Source organism: Macaca mulatta, chromosome 11 (genome assembly GCF_049350105.2).
Source record: "Macaca mulatta isolate MMU2019108-1 chromosome 11, T2T-MMU8v2.0, whole genome shotgun sequence".
Classification (NCBI taxonomy): domain Eukaryota; kingdom Metazoa; phylum Chordata; class Mammalia; order Primates; family Cercopithecidae; genus Macaca; species Macaca mulatta.
Genome location: NC_133416.1, coordinates 108,448,970 through 108,468,228, shown reverse-complemented (window position 1 = coordinate 108,468,228; position 19,259 = coordinate 108,448,970). Strand labels below are relative to the sequence as shown.

General features: G+C 39.8%; 1 protein-coding gene across 2 annotated transcripts in view; it reads right to left on the bottom strand.

Moving 5' to 3' along the window:
• Positions 1-3,079: 3,079 nt before the first annotated feature.
• The window catches only part of ANO4 (anoctamin 4), a 327,720-nt gene continuing 311,540 nt past the window's right edge, over positions 3,080-19,259 (bottom strand). The window contains exons 24-27 of one of the 2 annotated variants that reach the window (XM_077954798.1): positions 15,481-15,600; positions 11,481-11,586; positions 4,638-4,837; positions 3,080-3,850 (exon numbers count right to left, since the gene is read on the bottom strand). In XM_077954798.1, the coding sequence (XP_077810924.1) occupies positions 4,646-4,837; positions 11,481-11,586; positions 15,481-15,600 (418 nt within the window). In that variant the 3' untranslated portion in view covers positions 3,080-3,850; positions 4,638-4,645. The remainder of the gene's footprint in view (positions 3,851-4,637; positions 4,838-11,480; positions 11,587-15,480; positions 15,601-19,259) is intronic. The other variant, XM_015152572.3, reaches the window with a different exon arrangement.

The following is a 19,259-nucleotide window of genomic DNA, read 5'->3' as shown; positions in this document are numbered from 1 at the left end:
TTTGGAAGGCAGAGGCGGGCAGATCACCTGAGGTCAGGACTTCAAGACCAGCCTGGCCAACATGGTGAATCCCCGTCTCTACTTAAAACACAAAAAAACTAGCCAGGCATAGTGGCGGGTGCCTGTACTCCCAGCTACTCAGAAGGCTGAGGTAGAAGAATCGCTTGAACCTGGGAGGCAGAGGTTGCAGTGAGCCAAGATTGATTGCGCCACTGCACTCCAGCCTGGGCAACAAGAGCAAAACTCTGTTTCTCACACACAAAATGATTGGACTATTTCCTTTACTTTGTTCATAGAACTTGTTTTGCATAATGGACCTCAGTCTATCCAAATGATCACAACTTCCTAATTAGTGAGGTCTGAATTAATGAAAGTTCAAGATTGCCTCCTTGGGGGCTAATGGTTATGCAAGCTGCAACCCACTGGTAACAGCTTTACTATTTATTCTTCCCTGCCAGGGGATTAGTGGAATCTAAATTGCACAGTTAAGTATTTAAAACCACCCATATTATTTTAACCACTAAAAAGATTGTTAAGCAAGTCTTCTTTTTTTGTTGTTGTTGAAAATGTTATAAAATTGGTGTCTAAATGCTGACAGTCAATGGGCAACTTGGGAAATTACTCAATGTCTGTTTTGGGAAAACAGTAACTGGCACTTACATATCACATGTGATCTAAGTAGCTTTAACTCCTCTAGAGTACAGGATTATATGAAGTTGAGGTCCTACCCTTAGTTCTTTCACGTTGAAATAGATAGTTACAGAAAAGTGAATTTAAATTGATTACATGTTATTGTCTCCCTTTTAGAGTCATTTAAGAAGCACTGAAAACTTGTGTAAAGGCATCACACTGTTGGGCAATGGGGAAGGGGAAGAGGAAAGGGAAGGTGGATTTCTTGCCCTCTGTCACTGATATGGTTTGGCTGTGTCACCACCCAACTCTCACCTTGAATTGTGATGATCCCCATGTGTCAAGGGCAGGACCAGGTGGAGATAACTGAATCATGGGGGCGGTTTCCCCCATATTGTTCTCATGGTAGTGAATAAGTCTCACAAAATCTAATGGTTTTATAAAGGGCAGTTCCCCTGCACAAGCCCTCTTGCCTGTCACCATGTAAGATGTGACTTTGCTCCTCACTCGCCTTCTGCCATGATTGTGAGGCCTCCCCAGCCATGTGGACCCATGAGTCAATTAAACCTCTTTCCTTTATCAATTACCCAGTCTCGGATATGTCTTTATTAGCAGCATGAGAACAGACTAATGCAGTCACTTACAAGCTATCTGCAGCTATAAGATGGATATGCATGTCCTAGGAGAGGAATACTGCACAGGGGAAAGAGTCTGAGTGAGTAGGGCAGACTGTGCAATGGGAGGCTTTAGGGGAGCCCAGGGATCAAGACTTGGTAGACACATTTGTAGAAAAGTTGGAGTTTTACAGCGATGCCACTGAATTATCAATGGAATGATATGATTTCCTTCCTATAAGAAATCTGGAAAGTATATGGCATTTATAGACAGGTTTCCACTTTAAAAAATCAGGCAACATATATTTTGCTAGTTTAAAGGTTAACCCTACTTGCTATTTGTTTTGTTTTGTCTTGTTTTGTTTTGAGACAGAGTCTTGCTCTGTTGCCCATGCTGGAGTACAGTGGCGCGATCTCAGCTCACTGCAACCTCCAACTCCTGGGTTCAAGTGATTCTCCTGCCTCAGCCTCCCAAATAGCTGAAACTATAGGTGCCCGCCACCATGCCTGGCTAATTTTTGTATTTTTAGTAGAGGCAGGGTTTCACCATGTTGGCCAGGCCAGTCTTGAACTCCTGACCTCAAATCACCCACCTTGGCCTCCCAAAGTGCTGGGATTACAGGCATGAGCCACCACGCCCAGCCTGGTTGCTAACTATTTGGATAACTGTTTGGAATCACTACATTCCTGAGTGATCCAGACAATAGAGGCTTTTTTTAAAAACTTTTTTTAAATTTTTTATCTTCACGGCCGGGCGCGGTGGCTCAAGCCTGTAATCCCAGCACTTTGGGAGGCCGAGGCGGGCGGATCACAAGGTCAGGAGATCGAGACCACAGTGAAACCCCGTCTCTACTAAAAATACAAAAAATTAGCCGGGCGCGGTGGCGGGCGCCTGTAGTCCTAGCTACTCAGGAGGCTGAGGCAGGAGAATGGCGGGAACCCAGGAGGCGGAGCTTGCAGTGAGCCGAGATCGCGCCACTGCACTCCAGCCTGGGCAACAGCGTGAGACTCCGTCTCAAAAAAAAAAAAAAAAAAAAAAAAAATTTTTATCTTCATAGTTTTTTTTGGATGCAGGTGGTTTTTGGTTACATGGATAAGTTCGTTAATGGTGATTTCTGAGATTCTGGTGCACCTGCTATCCAGTCAGTGTACACTATGCCCAATATGCAGTCTTTTATCACCCTCCTTCCACCCTTCCCCCTGGAGTCCCCAAAGTCCATTATATTATTCTTATACCTTTGCATCTTCATAGCTTAGCTCCCACTTATAAGTGAGAACATACGATATTTGGTTTTCCATTCCTGAGTTACTTCACTTACAATAATGGCCTCCAGCTCCAACCAAGTTGCTGTAAAAGACATTATTTTGTTCCTGTTTATGGCTAACTACTAGTCCATGGTATATATACTACATTTTATTTATCCACTCGTTGGTTGATGGGCACTTAGGTTGGCTCTGTATTTTTTCAATTGTTAATTGCAGACAGCTGAGGTTTAAATGAAGATTATAGTGTTGAAGTAGGATATTTCTAATATTCTAGTCTTATGAGGACTTATAAAATTGGGTAGGTTATCAAATCCTCAAATTATGGCATATTCATTATGGCTTATATTTAAAATATTCCACCGTCAAGATTGGGGAAAAAGTTCTTCAGAAACATATGCTGATATTTGGCTATACTGTTTGTTTTTGCATGCATTTATCCAATAAACATCTAATTTCCTGCAAAGTCCCTCAGATATTCTCCTCACATTAAAGATTCCACTTATTCTGTGATTCCTCTTATTCTGTGGGACAAAAAGACAACAGAATTTCAGAAGAGCCAGCTGAAAATATTCCATGTGCATAAATTTATTTTAAATTTTATTGCATCACATTATACAAGCATTAATCATGGCTTCATGTTGATGACTATTTAAATGTGAAAATTCGTCATTCATGTCAGTACTTTTTGGCTATTTACAAGTAAGGAGTTTCTATGTACTTTATATATCTCTGTATTTGTATGTACATATGCAGGAATACATGACTATACATATGTACACACAGAAATACATCTATGGCCATACACATAGCTATAGATATGTCATATAGAATAATCTTCTCAGAAAGGTCTAAAATTAAAAAAAAAAGGAAAGAAAAAGTTGTAAACAGGGTCTTGTCTGTGTTGTTGGTGACATGGAATTAGGACCATATGATGACATTCTAGGAATGTGTGTCCATGTGTCTAAATACCCTTTTTAGCTGTGTCTGTAAAATTCACATAGGATAGAATGCAAAAAAGGTAGCAAACAGGCTGAAAAACAGGCCCAGTATACAAGTTCCCCTTGATTTTAAAAACTTGAGAATGTAACTGCCCACATGTGCATGCTTGCTTGGTCAAGAATGGTCTATGGATAGATAGCAATTGTGTGCTGGACTGCAACGTGATTTCACAGCAGTGTGACTCCAACGCCAGTCCTCTACTGGATGCTGACCCTCCTGCGGCCGCCGATATCTGTAACATGCACTGCGGTTGCATTTTCAGTCATTCACTTGAGTGTGCTTTTGCACAGCCAGGAGAAGTAAACAGAATTCAGGTCCTTGGCCTGGAAAGGGACTATTTTCTGGAAAGAGAAAAGAAGGCATAAAGATCTGATGTTTACACAATTGCTTTAAAACATGATGTGTGATGGTTTGTACTTACCATGCACCAAAGGCATTCAAAGAATTTGTAACCCCAAACGGAGTCAGGGATGGTATAAACATTTTTATGCTTGCTTTATGGGTGAACAGACTGAATAGAGTCAGAAGGGCAGTCTGAAGCAACATCACATCCTGCCAACTATTGGGGAAACAGAGACAGACAGGCAGATACCATGCTTTCAAGCAAAAATTAGAAATGACCTGTTTGGGAAGAAAGCAGCCAGTAGTGGTGGGGCCAGAAGAAATTCTTCATCAGTTACTGGTCCTGCAGCCCAGGAGAGCCCTGTTGCACCTTAGTCTCTGGCTGCTGAGACTTTCAGGAAGAATTCTCTTCGCTAATGTCTGCCTCCCACCCACCCAGAAAGAAGGGGCATGTTTCCCTGGGGATACTAAGGAAAACAGCCCGGCTGGAGGAAAAGAGAGAGGAAGCTTTGTTTCAGGGAACACCTAGGCCAAATCCTGAAGACCTTGACTGATAGACCAGAGTCTGACAAGAAGGCAGAGGAGTGTTACAGAAGGTATGTGGGAGGGGAAGATCAAGCAAAATTTGCAATGATTAAAGTGAAAAACAAGCTTCTTTTGGATTGGGAAGCTTCTAAGGAGTTTATTTTGATCCCTGGTACTGCAACAATGGTAAGCTTTGCTTCAGGGAGTTTAAAGCAGCCACTCAAACTTGGAGTGGCCTCAGATGCTGAGCACACCTCTCACCTACATGGTCACGGCCACTCGTTGTGGTGTGCTTTTCCATTCTTCTTCCTCTCCTTTCGTTCCTTCTGGAGACGTTCCAGTTCTGCTTCATACATCATCTCCTGAATCAAGTACTTCTCTCTTCTCATTCGATCCCTTAGGTCTTTTGGGAGGTCTGGGATCAGATATGAAATGAGGTGCTTTATACAAAACACGAGGTGCTAAAAACACAGAGGAGAATGTAACAGAGTCAGGTCTACTGTGTATCTTGAATGAGGTTAGAGAGTTGGCTGAAGAAGGATGTGGACCCTCCGGGGTATGTGGAGAGTGGAAAGAGGTCAGGGGAGGCGTGTATAATGCAAGATGATAGGACAGGTGAGGCCTGAACTGCTCTGATGCACCACCTAAGGAATAGAAAGAGGAGTCGGGAAGGAAGTTGGGAAAAGAATGGTCAGATAATTAATTCAAAGGAGATCCAGAAGAACGTATACTGTGGAGTCACAAAACCCAGGTGGAAGCTGGTAGCTTTCACTACTTAAGGGCTTTCTGTCTACCTGAGGATGAATTATTTAATTTCTCTGAGCCTCATTCCACTCATCTATAAAAAGAGTATTGTCAGAATTATGAGAAAATGTTTAAAAATGCCTTGTAGACTGTCAAGTGCTTTACAAATCTTGGTTATAAGAATTATCAGTGGGCCTAGGGAAATGATCATTTCAGGAAGAAGCTTTTTTCTTTTTGGTAAACTGTCACAAATTCTTTACTTGAAACACTAATAGCTGGAATTCTAGAATCACTGTCACTTCTGTTCATCTATATAATGGTAAACGATAAAGTACTAGATGACAATTTAAAGGTTCTTACAATTCTAAAGTATTAAATAGAGACTAAATCATGTTCAAATGATACTGCTAAGTACTCTTCATTTTATTTAAAACTTGATAAATTTAGTGATGCATGGATGACACAAAATTAGGAAGCTTTTCTGCAATGTTCTCATATTTTCAATAGTTAATAACAAAATATTAAAAGAAAATGGAGGCCGGGTGTGGTGGCTCACGCCTGTAATCCCAGCACTTTGGGAGGCCGAGGTGGGCAGATCACAAGGTCAGGAGATCGAGACCATCCTGGCTAACACAGTGAAACCCCGTCTCTACTAAAAAAATACAAAAAAAAAAAAAATTAGCCAGGCATGGTGGCGGGTGCCTGTAGTCCCAGCTACTCGGGAGGCTGAGGCAGGAGGATGGCGTGAACCCGGGAGGCGGAGCTTGCAGTAAGCCGAGATCGTGCCACTGCACTCCAGCCTGGGCGACAGAGTAAGCCTCCGTCTCAGAAAAAAAAAAAAAAAAAGAAAAAGAAAATGGAAAATTCTATTTGAAAAGTCAAATAACTTAAGGCAACCTTTTATAAAGTTTATCTGATAGATTTGCAGCTGAATTCTACCAGAGGTACAATAAAGAGCTGATACCATTTCTGTGGAAACTATTCCAAAAAATTAAAAAGAGGGAGTCCTCCTTAACTAATTTATGAGGCCAGTGTCATCCTGATGCCAAAACCTGGCAGAGAGACAACAACAACAACAAAAACTTCAGGCCAATATCCCCGATGAACACTGATACAAAAAGCCTCAATACAATACTGGCAAACCAAATCCAGCAGCACGTCAAAAAGCTTATCCACCATGATCAAGTTGGCTTCATCCCTGGGATAAAAAGTTGGTTTAACATATGCAAATCAGTAAACATCACGTAAGCATTTCATCACATAAGCAGAACTAAAGACAAAAACCACATGATTCTCTCAATAGATGTAGAAAAGGTCTTTGATACAATTCAACATCCTTCATGTTAAAAACTCTCATTGAGCATTCCCCTTGAAAACCGGGACAAGACAATGATGCCCTCTCTCACCACTCCTTTTCAACGCAGTATTGGAAGTTCTGGCCCAGGCAATCAGGCAAGAGAAATTAAAAAAGGGTATTCAAATAGGAAGAGAGGAAGTCAAATTATCTTTTTTTTTTGCAGATGACATGATCCTGTATCTAGAAAATCCCATCATTTTTGCCCAAAAGCTTCTTAAGCTGATAAGCAACCAGCAGAGTCTCAGAATACAAAATTAATGTGCAAAAATCGTTAGTATTCCTAACCACTAACAACAGGCAAGCAGAGAGCCAAATCATGGATGAACTCCCATTCACAACTGCTACAAAAGAATAAAATACCTAGGAATACAGCTAACAAGAAAAGTGAATGACCTCTTCAAGAACTACAAACCACTGCTCAAGGAAATCAGAGAGGACACAAGCAAATGGAAAAAATGTTCCATGCTCACGGACAGGAAGAATCAATTTTGTGAAAATGACCAAAGTAATTTATAGATTCAATGCTATTCCCATTAAATTACCATTGACACTCTTCACAGAATTAGAAGAAACTCTTTTAAAATTCATGCGGAACCAAAAAAGAGTCCAAATAGCCAAGACAAGACTAAGCAAAAAGAACAAAGTTGGAAGCATCATGCTACCCAACTTCAAATTATACTAAAAGGCTACAGTAACCAAAACAGCATGGTATTAGTACAAAAACAGACACATAGACCAATGGAACAGATTAGAGATCTCAGACATAAGACTACACATCTACAACCATCTGATCTTTGACAAACCTGACAAAAGCAAGCAATGGGGGAAAGGATTCCCTATTTAATAAATGGTTCTGGGAGAACTGGCTAGCCATATGCAGAAAATAGAAATTGAACCCCTTCCTTATACCTTTTATAAAAATTAACTCAAGATGGATTAAATACTTAAATGTAAAGCCCCAAACTATAAAAATCCTAGAAGAAAATCTAGGCAATGCCATTCAGGATGTGGGCAAAAATTTCTTGATGAAAACACCAGAAGCTATTGCAACAAAAGAAAAACCTGACAAATGGGATCTAATTAAACAAAAGCACTTCTGCACAGCACCAAAAAAAAAAAAAAAAAAAAAAAACCAAAAAACAAACAAACAAACAAAAAACAAACTATCATCAGATTAAACAGTTAACCTACAGAATGGGAGAAAATTTTTGCAATCTATCCATCTGACAAAAGGTCTGATATCCAGAGTCTACAAGGAACTTAAACACACCTACAAGAAAATACCAAGCAACACCATTAAAAAGTGGGCAAAAGACATAAACACTCTTCAAAAGAAGACATTCATGCGGCCAACAAATATATGAAAAAAAGCTCAACATCATTGATAATTAAAGAAATGCAAGTAAAAATCACAGTGAGATACCATCTTATGCCTGTCAGAATGTTGATTATTTAGAAGTCCAGAAACAACAGATGCTGGCAAGGTTTCAGAGAAAAAGGAACACCTTTACACTGTTGGTGGGAGTATAAACTAATTCAACCATTGTGGAAGACAGTGTGGCAATTCCTCAATGATTTACAAGCAGAAATACCATTTTACCCAGCAATTCTATAACTTGTATGGCAAAGGACACAAACAGATACTTCTCAAAAGAAGATATACAAGCAGCTAACAATAATATGAAAAGATGCTCAGAATCTCTAAGGAAGTTAGAGAAATGCAAATCAAAACCACAATGAGATACCATCTCATACCAGTCAGTACGGCTCTTATTAGAAAGGAATATATATCATTCTATTATAAACATACATGCATGCATATGTTCATTGCAGCACTATTCACAATAGCAAAGGCATAAAATTGCCGGTCAGTGATAGACTAGATAAAGAAATGTGGTACATATACACCATGGAATACTATGCAACCATAAAAAGGAATGAGATCACGTCCTTTGCAGGGACATGGATAGAACTGGAAGCTGTTATCCTCAGCAAACTAACAAAGGAATAGAAAACCAAATACCACATGTTCTCACTTTTAAGTGGGAGCTGAATGATAAGAACACATGGACACATGGTGGGAAACAACACACACCGGGGCCTGTTGGGGGTGGGGGTGGGGGAAGGGAGAGCATCAGGAAGAATAGCTAAGGGATGCTGAGCTTAACACCTGTGTGATGGGTTGATCTATGCAGCAGATCACCGTGGCACACATTTACCTATGTGACAAACCTGCATGTCCTGCACATGTACCCCAGAACTTAAAATAAAAAACGCAAACAAAAAAACCCAAACAAACGACAATAAGTTTTGTTTGAAAAATTTTAAGACAGTGATGGCTTAAAAATATCTTCTTTAAAGAGAGATCGTGCCATTGGTAAGCTAATTTCCAGGGAAGAGCAGCTTAATATTTTCTTCTCTTGGTTCCCTGGAGTGAAGGAAAAAGCAGTGGTAGAATATTCTTGAAGAGGTCTAGGAAACTTTAGATCCAAACCAAGAGGCAACCTTGGCTTTTATTAATCCGACTTTAATATATGTGACAAGATATAAAATTTCCATTTATAACTAGAGTCATAGAAATGCAAACTATTTTTACAGCAATTTTCTTAAACCCTGAAAGAAAACAGGTAATGTATTTTTATTGACACATAATATAGACAATTGCTAGACAGATTTTACTTTATAATTCCATTTTGAGTCTTAGCTAATAAATACTTATTTGGATGCTTGAATATAAATAATTCCGTGATGATACCCAACCAGAAGGACCACTTGTAAAACCCAGTCCCATTGGAAAATGGTTATGATCATGTTGGGAAATCCTGATAACTATTTGAAAATCATAAATTAACTATATGAATCAGTATATTTCAATATGTGTGGTAATGATGGCAATAATTGGAGACATTTAGAAAGAGTGAATCTCAAACTTGACAAAAATAAGCAATGGGGAAAGAATTCCTTGTTCAATAAATGGTGCTGAGATAACTGGCTATCTACATGCGAAAGAATGAAACTGGACTTCTACCTATCATCATATACAAAATTTAACTCAAAATGAATTAAAGACTTAAATGTAAAACCTCAAACTATAAAAATGCTAGAAGAAAACCTAGGAAATACCCTTCTCAATATTGGCCTGGGCAAATAATTTATGGTGAAGTCCTCAAGAGCAATTGCAACAAAAGCAAAAATTGCTAAGTCAAATCTGATTAAACTAAAGAGCTTCTGCACAGCAAGAGAAACTATCAAAGAAGTAAACAGACAATATACAGAATGGGAGAAAATATTTGCAAACTACACATCTAATAAAGGTCTAATATCCAGAATCTGTAAGGAACTTAAACAAATCAACACGTAAAAAACAAATAACCCCATTAAAAAGTGGGCAAAGGATACAAACAGTTACTTCTCAAAAGAAGATATACAAGCAGCCAACAATAATATGAAAAAATGCTCAGAATCTCTAAGGAGATTAGAGAAATGCAAATCAAAACCACAATGAGATACCATCTCACACCAGTCAGTACGGCTTTTATTAGAAAGTTAGGCCAAGCACAGTGGCTCATGTCTGTAATCCCAGCACTTTGGGAGGCCAAGGCGGGTGGATCATGAGGTCAGGAGTTCAAGAGCAGCCTGGCCAAGATGGTGAAACTCTGTCTCTACTAAAAATACAAAAATTAGCCAGGCATGGTGGTGGTGCCTGTAATCCCATGGTGCCTGTAATCCTCTTACTTGGGAGGCTAAGGCAGAAAATTGCTTGAACCCACGAGGCAGAGGATGCAGTGAGCCGAGAATGCCATTGCACTCCAGCCTGGGCGACAGAGCGAGACTCAGTCTAAAAAAAAAAAAAAAAAAAAAAAGAAAGAAAATAAACAAATTAACAGATGCTGGCGAGGCTGCAGAGAAAAGGCGACACCTGCACACTGTTGGTGGAAATGTAAATTAGTCCAGCTACCGTGTAAAGCAGTCTGGAGATTTCTCAAAGAACAAAGGGTTTAACTACCATTCAACCCAGCAATCCCATTCCTGGGTATATACCCAAAGGAAAATAAAGCATTCTATCAAAAAGACATGTACTCATGTGTCAATCACAGGACTATTCACAATAGCAAAGACATGGAGTCAACCTGGGTGCCCATCAATGGTGGACCGGATAAAGAAAATGTGGTATACATATACCATGGAATACTATGTGGCCATAAAAAAGAATGAAACCATGTCCTTTGCAGCAATGTGGATGTAGTTGGAGGCTGTTATCTTAAGTGAACTAATGTAGAAACTGAAAACTAAGCAATGGACGTTCTTACTGTACGTACTTAGAGTGGAAGCTAAACACTGGGTACACATGGACATACAGATGAGAACAAAAGACACTGGGGACTAATAGAGAGGGGAGAGAGGGAAGGGACAAGGGGTGAATAACTACCTGTTAGATACTATGCTTACTACCTGGGTGGTGGGTTCAGTCACACCCCAAATCTCAACATCACGCAATGTAAGTTTGTAACAAACTCGCACATGTACCCACTGTATCTAAAATAAAAGTTGAAAAAGAAAAGAAAAAAAAGAATGAGTCTTACTGGGCTGATATTTTCCAAATGTTTCCAAACTATGGTCCCAGAATGCCTATAATCAGAATCATTACAGGGAGCTCATGAAAAGCAAGTCACAGACATATGTCAGAATATCTGGGAGTGAGGATGGAAAAACTGCATTTTTCCTAAAGTTTAAGAACTATAGCCCCAGAAAATTACATTTAGGACCAATGAGTTCAGATTTGTCCATTACAAACCAACTATGGACTTTCAAATATGTCTTGGAAAAATCAAATACTTCAATTAAGAAAAAGAAAAGATCAAAAAGAGGTTACGTAATATGACACTACTACTTCTGGAAGTATAGATAATCACATTCAAAATCCCCACTACTTATTTTTATTTATTACTCCTACTAACTTCATTATGTCAAAGGAAATAAAGAATTAGGCTGAGGAAACTTACCTCAAAGACAATGATAAAAGCTAATCGAGCAGCTAGGACATGCCAAAACTGCAGTGTGTAGCCATAGGGCACCAGTGAATGAGGCGGGTCACGGTAGTCCCGGTATCTATAAAGACACAGGAGAATGTTGCATTCAAACTAGGATTTTTCTGATTCTAAAATCTCTTCCATTCTCATTATATAGTTCTCATTCAATAGGAGAGAAGTTTGAACAGTTTCTCTATACTAGATATCTGTCGTTTTGCTTGTCCAGCATTTTTCTTCTGATAAAACAATATCTCTTCTCCTCTGGGGAAACATTTGTGTGGGTTGGCTAGGACTTCCCCCTCCACCTGCCTGATCTCAGCTCAAAGGATGAGCCAGATCTGATCAGTGACATCATCAAGATGTCTGCTGGAACTATCACTTAGTGAAAAATCAATAAGCCCATGGAAGGCAAAAGCCTGGGACTGCTGGTGGCCTTGTATGGAGCGAGAGAGCCTGCTTGAGAAGGAAGTCAAGAAAGCAAAGCAGAGCCAGCATAGAAGCAGCATCCTGCTGACACTGCTTGAGGCCTGGGATCCGGCCATTACTGAAGTTCATATCACCCCTTGAATCTCCCAGTTACCTGAACCAATACATTTTTTTGTTGTTTAAGTCAGTTTACCCTGGATTTCTGCCACTTGCCACTAGAAGAGTCCTTCTAATGTATCCTCCAGCTATCACTTTTGAATGGGCATAAAATTCCACAAATGTTTGCTGAATACCTATTGGGGGCCAGGTACTATTCAGAGAACTTTAATCCATGTGACTCCATTAAAGTAATACTTTAATAATACAACATACTCTCATAAATCCACTGTGAAGCCCAAGAACTAAAACATTACCAGGAACTTACATCAATCACTTCATTTACCCTGAATTTCATTTTTATCTTTAACTTATATGTATATACATTTGTCTGAATATTGTACTATTTAGTTTGTTTTGGAACTTTATAGAAAGGGTACTATACTCTATGTAGTTTGCTAGGGCTTGCCTTTTTTTTTTTTTTTTTTTTTTTTACTATTATGTTACTAAGATTCATTCACATTATTGCATGCAGTTTATTTTTAATGCTGTATAATAGACTCTAGTGTGAGTATATTATGGTTGTTTTATATAGTATATAAGTATATACTTACAGGCTGGTCATTCCTATATTTTCTTTTATGTTGAGACAGAGTCTTGTTCTGTCACCCAGGCTGGAGTGCAGTGCTGCGATCTTGGCTCACTGCAATCTCTGCCTCCCAGGCTCAAGTGATCCTCCCACCTCCCAAGTAGCTGGGACTACAGGTGTGCAGAACAATGCCTGGCTAATTTTTTTGTATTTTTTGGTAGAGACAGGGTTTTACCATGTTGCCCAGGCTGATCTCAAGCTCTTGACCTTAAGCTATATAGTCACCTTAGCCTCCCAAAGTGCTGGGATTACAGGCGTGAGCCACCTCACCTGGCCTCTATATTTTCTTTCACTTTCCCGAACCATGGAAAGCTTTGAAAAAGAAAGCTCAAGTCCACTCACTTCAGCACATTCCTTTTGGGTAAAAGTTGGCTGCAATGCTCTGTGTACCACTCCTTTCTGCCTTAGAATAGCAAATATTCTTCCCAGATCATCGATGCATTTGAGAAGGTGTTTTTAAATTTTTCTCTACATGTTTAGGTGTGTTCAGCCCGAGAGCTGATCCAGGTGCCTCACCTGCTATATGACTGAAAACAAATCTGAAAATATTATTTTATGTGATTTGAATTAGAAATTTGAAAATGTTTTCTTTAGGGGACTTTTAAGAAAACTGCTAAACAAAACAATCATATTTTAACTTAATGGTGCCAGCATCAACAACTCCATTCACATCAATAATTTGTGGAACATACTTTTATGTTACTATGTGGGACAGGCAGGAAGAATTATGAGCCAGGAAGCAGAAGAGGAGAAAGACTCTGTATTTTTATCTTATTTTCAAATGATTACAAAGTTTTAAACTCCAAATAATAGTTGGCATTTTATTTTGAAGCATTTTATACTTAGGATCCTGTATGCCTCTAACAATGTTTACTAAATAATTTCATGTATGAAATGGTCTGGACAAGCAAGTGGAAAATCTACTGAAGAAAGCATCAACTGTTGCTTAATTGCTTGCTTCTCCACCAGACTGCAACAGGGAGCGGCACTAGATTATATTCCAGCCAGTCTTTCTCCCCATCTTACTTGTTACTCCATGTGGGAAAGGAAATAAGCCATCTGATGAGATGCGACAGCCAATGAGACCTGGGAACTTGGCATGAGTGTTTAAAGGGGTGGAGGGTGCGCTGTCACTGCACAGAAATGGGGAGCCCCTGCCTTCTCTCACCCTCTCTTGTCCTCTTAAACTGCTCCTGCCCAGGCTCACTGGGTATTCACGTCTCTCTTCTCCACATGGTAAGCAGAATGTCACTTGTTCTAGCAGGCCAACCCAATTTCTGCTCTCTAGGATCTAGTTTCTTAGACTGGGACTAAGTGGGTAAATCTAGGCTGCTAACAGGTCTCAACATCAGTTTCTGTGCCTGTGCCATTTCTCTGAAAAAAAATCAATTACAGGCAAAGGGAAGAGAAGGGACAAAGAAGACATTATTTTATAGCAAGTGGTTACAAGGTTAATCTACAAAAGAAGAATCATCTGGTTTTGGTTCACAGAAAGCTGAAAATTCCCATCCCTAAGCATTATTAATGCCAGAAAGAGTGACGCTGGAGCCTCACTACGATGACTCTGTCTAGAGTCCTTTCCGGGCTGTGTGGCAGGTGGGAGAGAGTTATATCCACATCGTGTGGCACGTCCACTAATGAAGCTACTTGAAAGAACACTGTGATGAAAGTTGGGAGCCTTGAATTCTACTCTAGCTTTGTTGTATCTCTCCAGACAAATCAATTACCATTTCTGGTCCTCAGCCTCACCCTCTGTAAGATGATGGATTGAAGCGAATCATTACGAAAGTCCCTATGTCAAAGCATCTAGGACTCGACGGCTGTTCTTCCTTGTGGCTTTGATTACAGGGAGAACATAGACTGTCATGATGGGGATCTCCAAAATTCTTTGTTTTGTTTTTGAGACAAGGTCTTGCTCCATACTTTGAATGCAGTGGTGCTATCATAGCTCACTGCAGCCTTGACTGCCTGGACTTAAGTGATCCTCCCACCTTGCCTTCCCCAAGTGCTGGGATTACAGGTGTGAGCTCACAAAATTCTTATAACATCAAAGTATTAAGAGAAAAAGGTGTCATCTGGACTCTTCAAGAGCTTTATACAAGTAATCTCATTGAGCTTTTAGTGAATGGTTTTATCATCTGTCAGATGAGATAATATTGCCTAACTTAGAAAGCTGATGTGATGATTAAGTGGAGTAACAGTTTCTGGCACAGAGTAGGTGCTCAACCAATTCTCCTTCATGTATGTTTGTATAGATACACATCAAGAGGAACAGTTTAATTAATTTCGTTTTAGAGGGAGAGAAAGAGAGAATGAGCACATGTTGCAGAGGCTACTGTGGTGGAACCTGAAATGAACTGGGCCTCTTTCCACATGCTTCTGAGTTGTTCAACATTTAGAAATGTGATGTGATATACTCTGGGCAAGAGAGAGAAGCAGAACAAAGACAAGTGCCCTCAACAGCTGTCACTCAACCCCCATGGGGATTGTCTGTCCCTGAGTCCCTGGAGCCAGGGTATAACCTTCACTACTATATTTTTGGTTTTTCCCTTTAAGCCAGCGGTTCTCAATTCTGACTGCACCTGGTTTCTGAGTTCCACCGCCTGACATTCTGTTTTAATTGGTTTGGGATGCATCCCGGGCAAGAGAAGGCTTGAAAATTTTCCATGTGCTTTTAATGCATTGTTGAGATTGACAGTCACTGCTTTAAACACACTCAGCCAGAAGGGGCCTTCAGAGTAAAATCTCTCCACGGTGGAGCCAGCTCAGCTTACTCAGAGCCACGCTGGGTGCCACACTCACCTGCAGTACTTAAGAGGAGTCCCCGAGAACTCACTGCCATCTGATTCAGGCTCAGATCGGTTCTCGAAGTCAGAAATTCGAAATACAGACAAGCTGGCATTCACATAGCCAACCATGCACCTATAAGAGGAAGCAAATTCTACCATTAGGACACTGATCACCTTCTCTGTATCCAGTTCCCCGAAGACCCTGCTTCCCAGACGTCCCTGCAATTGTAAATGCCTGTAACTGGCCTTTCCTTGTCAAACAGAACTCAGGTTGGGATGTGCTGGAAAGCCCTAGGCATGTTCAATCAGAACAAGTTGCTTGTTTTGGTTCTTGTCTTTTTCTGCAGAATCATCATACAGAACAACTCTACTCCAATTAATGTTTCAGTGAAATAGGTAAAAAGCAGCATTACATGATGGGCATAAATTATATGTAAGTCACAGCTTCTTTTGTTGATGATACACATAAACATAGTTCCTCATTAGTGGTTTTATATATGTTTATAGATATTCCCAAAATGTTCCAAATATGTCTGGTGTGCATATGACCCCCTCTCACCAACTCATATCTCATGCTACAGTCATGCTGGACTAGATTCCCTGAAAGCTTCTGATGTTTTCATCCTCTGCTCGTTATCTTTTCTGTTAGAATTCCCTACCTCTTCTTTTACAAGTGGAAATAGTATTTATCCTTCAGTGGCCACCTGAAACACCACTCCTTCTAGGAAGACAACCTAATCATTCCAGTCACAATGTCTCACTCCTTTCCCTCTCTCCGTAGTACCATTATACTTAGTCCACCATTACCAGATTGCTTGTACTAGAGTTGGCAGCATACATATATGCCCTCTCCTTTGGACTGCAGTTTTTTGGGAGCAGAGCAGGTATCTTAGGTATTTATGTATCCTATGACTTAGGACAGTCTTACACAGTGTAGGAATCCCATAAATATTGAATTGATCTGATTGGAGGAAACTAAAGTATGTGATTCTATCGATCATTCTAGATTGAATGAGTAGATAAAATCAAGGATTTAATCATTCTGTCAATAATTCCACTCAAGAAAATGGACATTTTAAAAGTGTGATAGCAAGCAGTACTCTCAGAAACATCTTTTCTACCAGTGTCTGAACAGTTTTACATATTGAACATTGTGGCGAACATATGCACTTACCGAGATAACAATGTTTGAAACTTTGGGTGAAATTAGCACTTAGATACATCCTGTATACATTTTTCTTTAAACAGTGTTTTACATACAGAAGCTTGGGTTTTGGGGTCAAATCTTAGTTCTGCTGGTTTCTAGTCATGTAATGTTGGCACATTATATAACTTCTTTTTTTTTTTTTTTTTTCTGAGATAGGGCCTTGCTGTGTTGCTCAGGCTGGAGTGCAGTGGTGCGATCATGGCTCACTGCAGCTTTGACCTCCCAGGCTCAAACAATTCTCCCACCTCAGACTCCTGAATAGCTGGGCCTAAAGGCATGTGTCACTACACCCGATTTATGTAACTTCTTAAAGTGACAGAAGTTCTCACCTCATAGGGTTGTTGAGGGGATTAAATTAAATGATGAATGTGTAGCACGTAATACAGATCTTAGCCTATAAGTAAGATAAACATGAGTGGTGATTATTCATTTTATTTATTTCTTGCATCTCGCAGGGGGTCAATAAATAATTACTGATTGAATGAATAAATAATGATCTTCAGATTCTCTTCATTAACACGTCTGGCATGATTTTTCCAAGCTGCTGAACACTAAACCTAAATGATGACATGAACACAGTTGTGAGAACACATGGGTTCTGCGTGTTGCCTTGCTCAAAACAAATCACTGGCTTTATCATGGCCTTAAAAAAAATGAACCAAGCTGAAGGGCCCATTTGTCAAGTCACTCATAGGTGAAAACAAATGGTCAGGGGGTGTGTAACATGCCTTAATCCAAATGGCAGCAGGCCTCCCCTACTACTCGCTGAAAAGGTAATTTGGAATGATGTCTCCCTTACCTACGAACTGTCTAGAATTGGACATGAAAATAAATGAGTGCCTTGATGATGATTAGCTGTCACAGAGAGGGAGTAAGTTTTAGCAGAGTCTTTCTAAAGATCTGAGCTGTGGGAAGGGAACGGTGTTCTGGGAACTGGTGAATAAAAAAGGCCCAGCACTGAAATGGAATATTCATGACCCCTCCTGCACTCTTACCTCACAGACCAGCCCCAAGGCTTTATCAAGACTAACACTACTGTCCATTGGTTGTTCTGCTCCAAAACTCCATTCAGAAAATTTAAATTTAAATAAAACACCTGTCTCATTGGCCTATGCATGTAATGACAGTCATAAATCCCAGTTGAAAATGTGTCTTTAGTGGGTAATTACTCCTGAGTGCAAAACATTAAATGTGTACCTAGTGTATGAACACACAGTTATCAGCTGTGTATGTCTTCCTTCCATATCATTGCCATAATTGGGGAAAAAATGGATGCTAGGCATTTCACTAATTCCTTTCACCTTTTGTAGACTGTTAGTTATTGCCGACATCTATTGCCAAAACCAAATAGTCGAGGTGGTCATCAATTCAGACAAGTGAGATTTCTCACACTTTGCTGTATAAAGTTCAGCTAGTGGCATGCAAGTATCAACTCACCGACCCATTGTTATAGCAGGAAGGTCACAGGTAGTAGAGAGCCCATGCCTGTCACTGGGTTTACTGGCAGGAATGCTATATACTCTCACTGTGACCCACAACCAGCTCTCAATGAGACAGAGGGAGATGAGGCTACACTGATGATCAGGGAGAATTGAGAAGTACCAAGAAAAAAGTAACAGACAAAGGAAGGGTTTCCTCTGAATATAAAGTCATTTTTCTTAAAGGAGTGGTAGATGGCCTCTGTAGGCACTTCCAAGAAAGATCTAGAAAATGTCTTATATAGGGTAGTGCCATTTGGATTAGGGTGCATATCTCTTCCATGTAACTTCTGAGATGACCACACACTCATTTAAATGTGAGAATTCTGCCGTAAAAGCCATTCGCTGCTTATTCTTTTAAATCCTTTAATACATAAGAAAGGGATGAGCCAGCAATCACTGTACTACCCCAAAGGCTTATTATGACTTTCTATACCTTGACAATTCTGCTACTCTTATGAGTTCAGTAATTTCTAAAGCATTTCTAAATGGGAAAAAGAAAAAAAAAAAACCCTGAAAAGTAATAGAGTGGCCAGTGAGGCAGAAAATAAGATTCATGAAGAAACATACATAAATTTAACTATTCGAAAACATGAAAAATGACCAGGGGATTAGAAAACAAAAGGCAGATATATAAATTGAAAGTGGCAGAAGGCTAAGTCAAAAAGAAAGGTTAAAAAAGAAAGAAAGAAAAGAAAAGCTCTGAAGAGCCCAATAAAATTGATATAAGGAGGCTATTAGGTACACTTTAATCGCTGTGGACATTGTCTTAAATCTAATAGGTTGTTAAAATTCTAAAGCTTTGATTCACTATCAATTGTGCATAAAGGTTCCCATTTTATTTTTTGGTTCCCTGTAAAACAAGGTAGATTTCACCATATTTGAATTTGGGAAAGAACAGAAACACCACTGAGACGGAAACCCCAGGGGGTTTACTGTTACGGGACAGCCTCAAGGGCTGTGAGGTGCAGATGGAGAGTGAGTCGAGGTTCTACCTTCACATGGGCTCCCAGGGTTACTCTGCCTTGTGATTCTGGGCTTAACCTTTTTTAATCTTTTCCTGCTCCTCAAAGTGAAGATAATAATGCACGTCCCATTCCCAGGGCT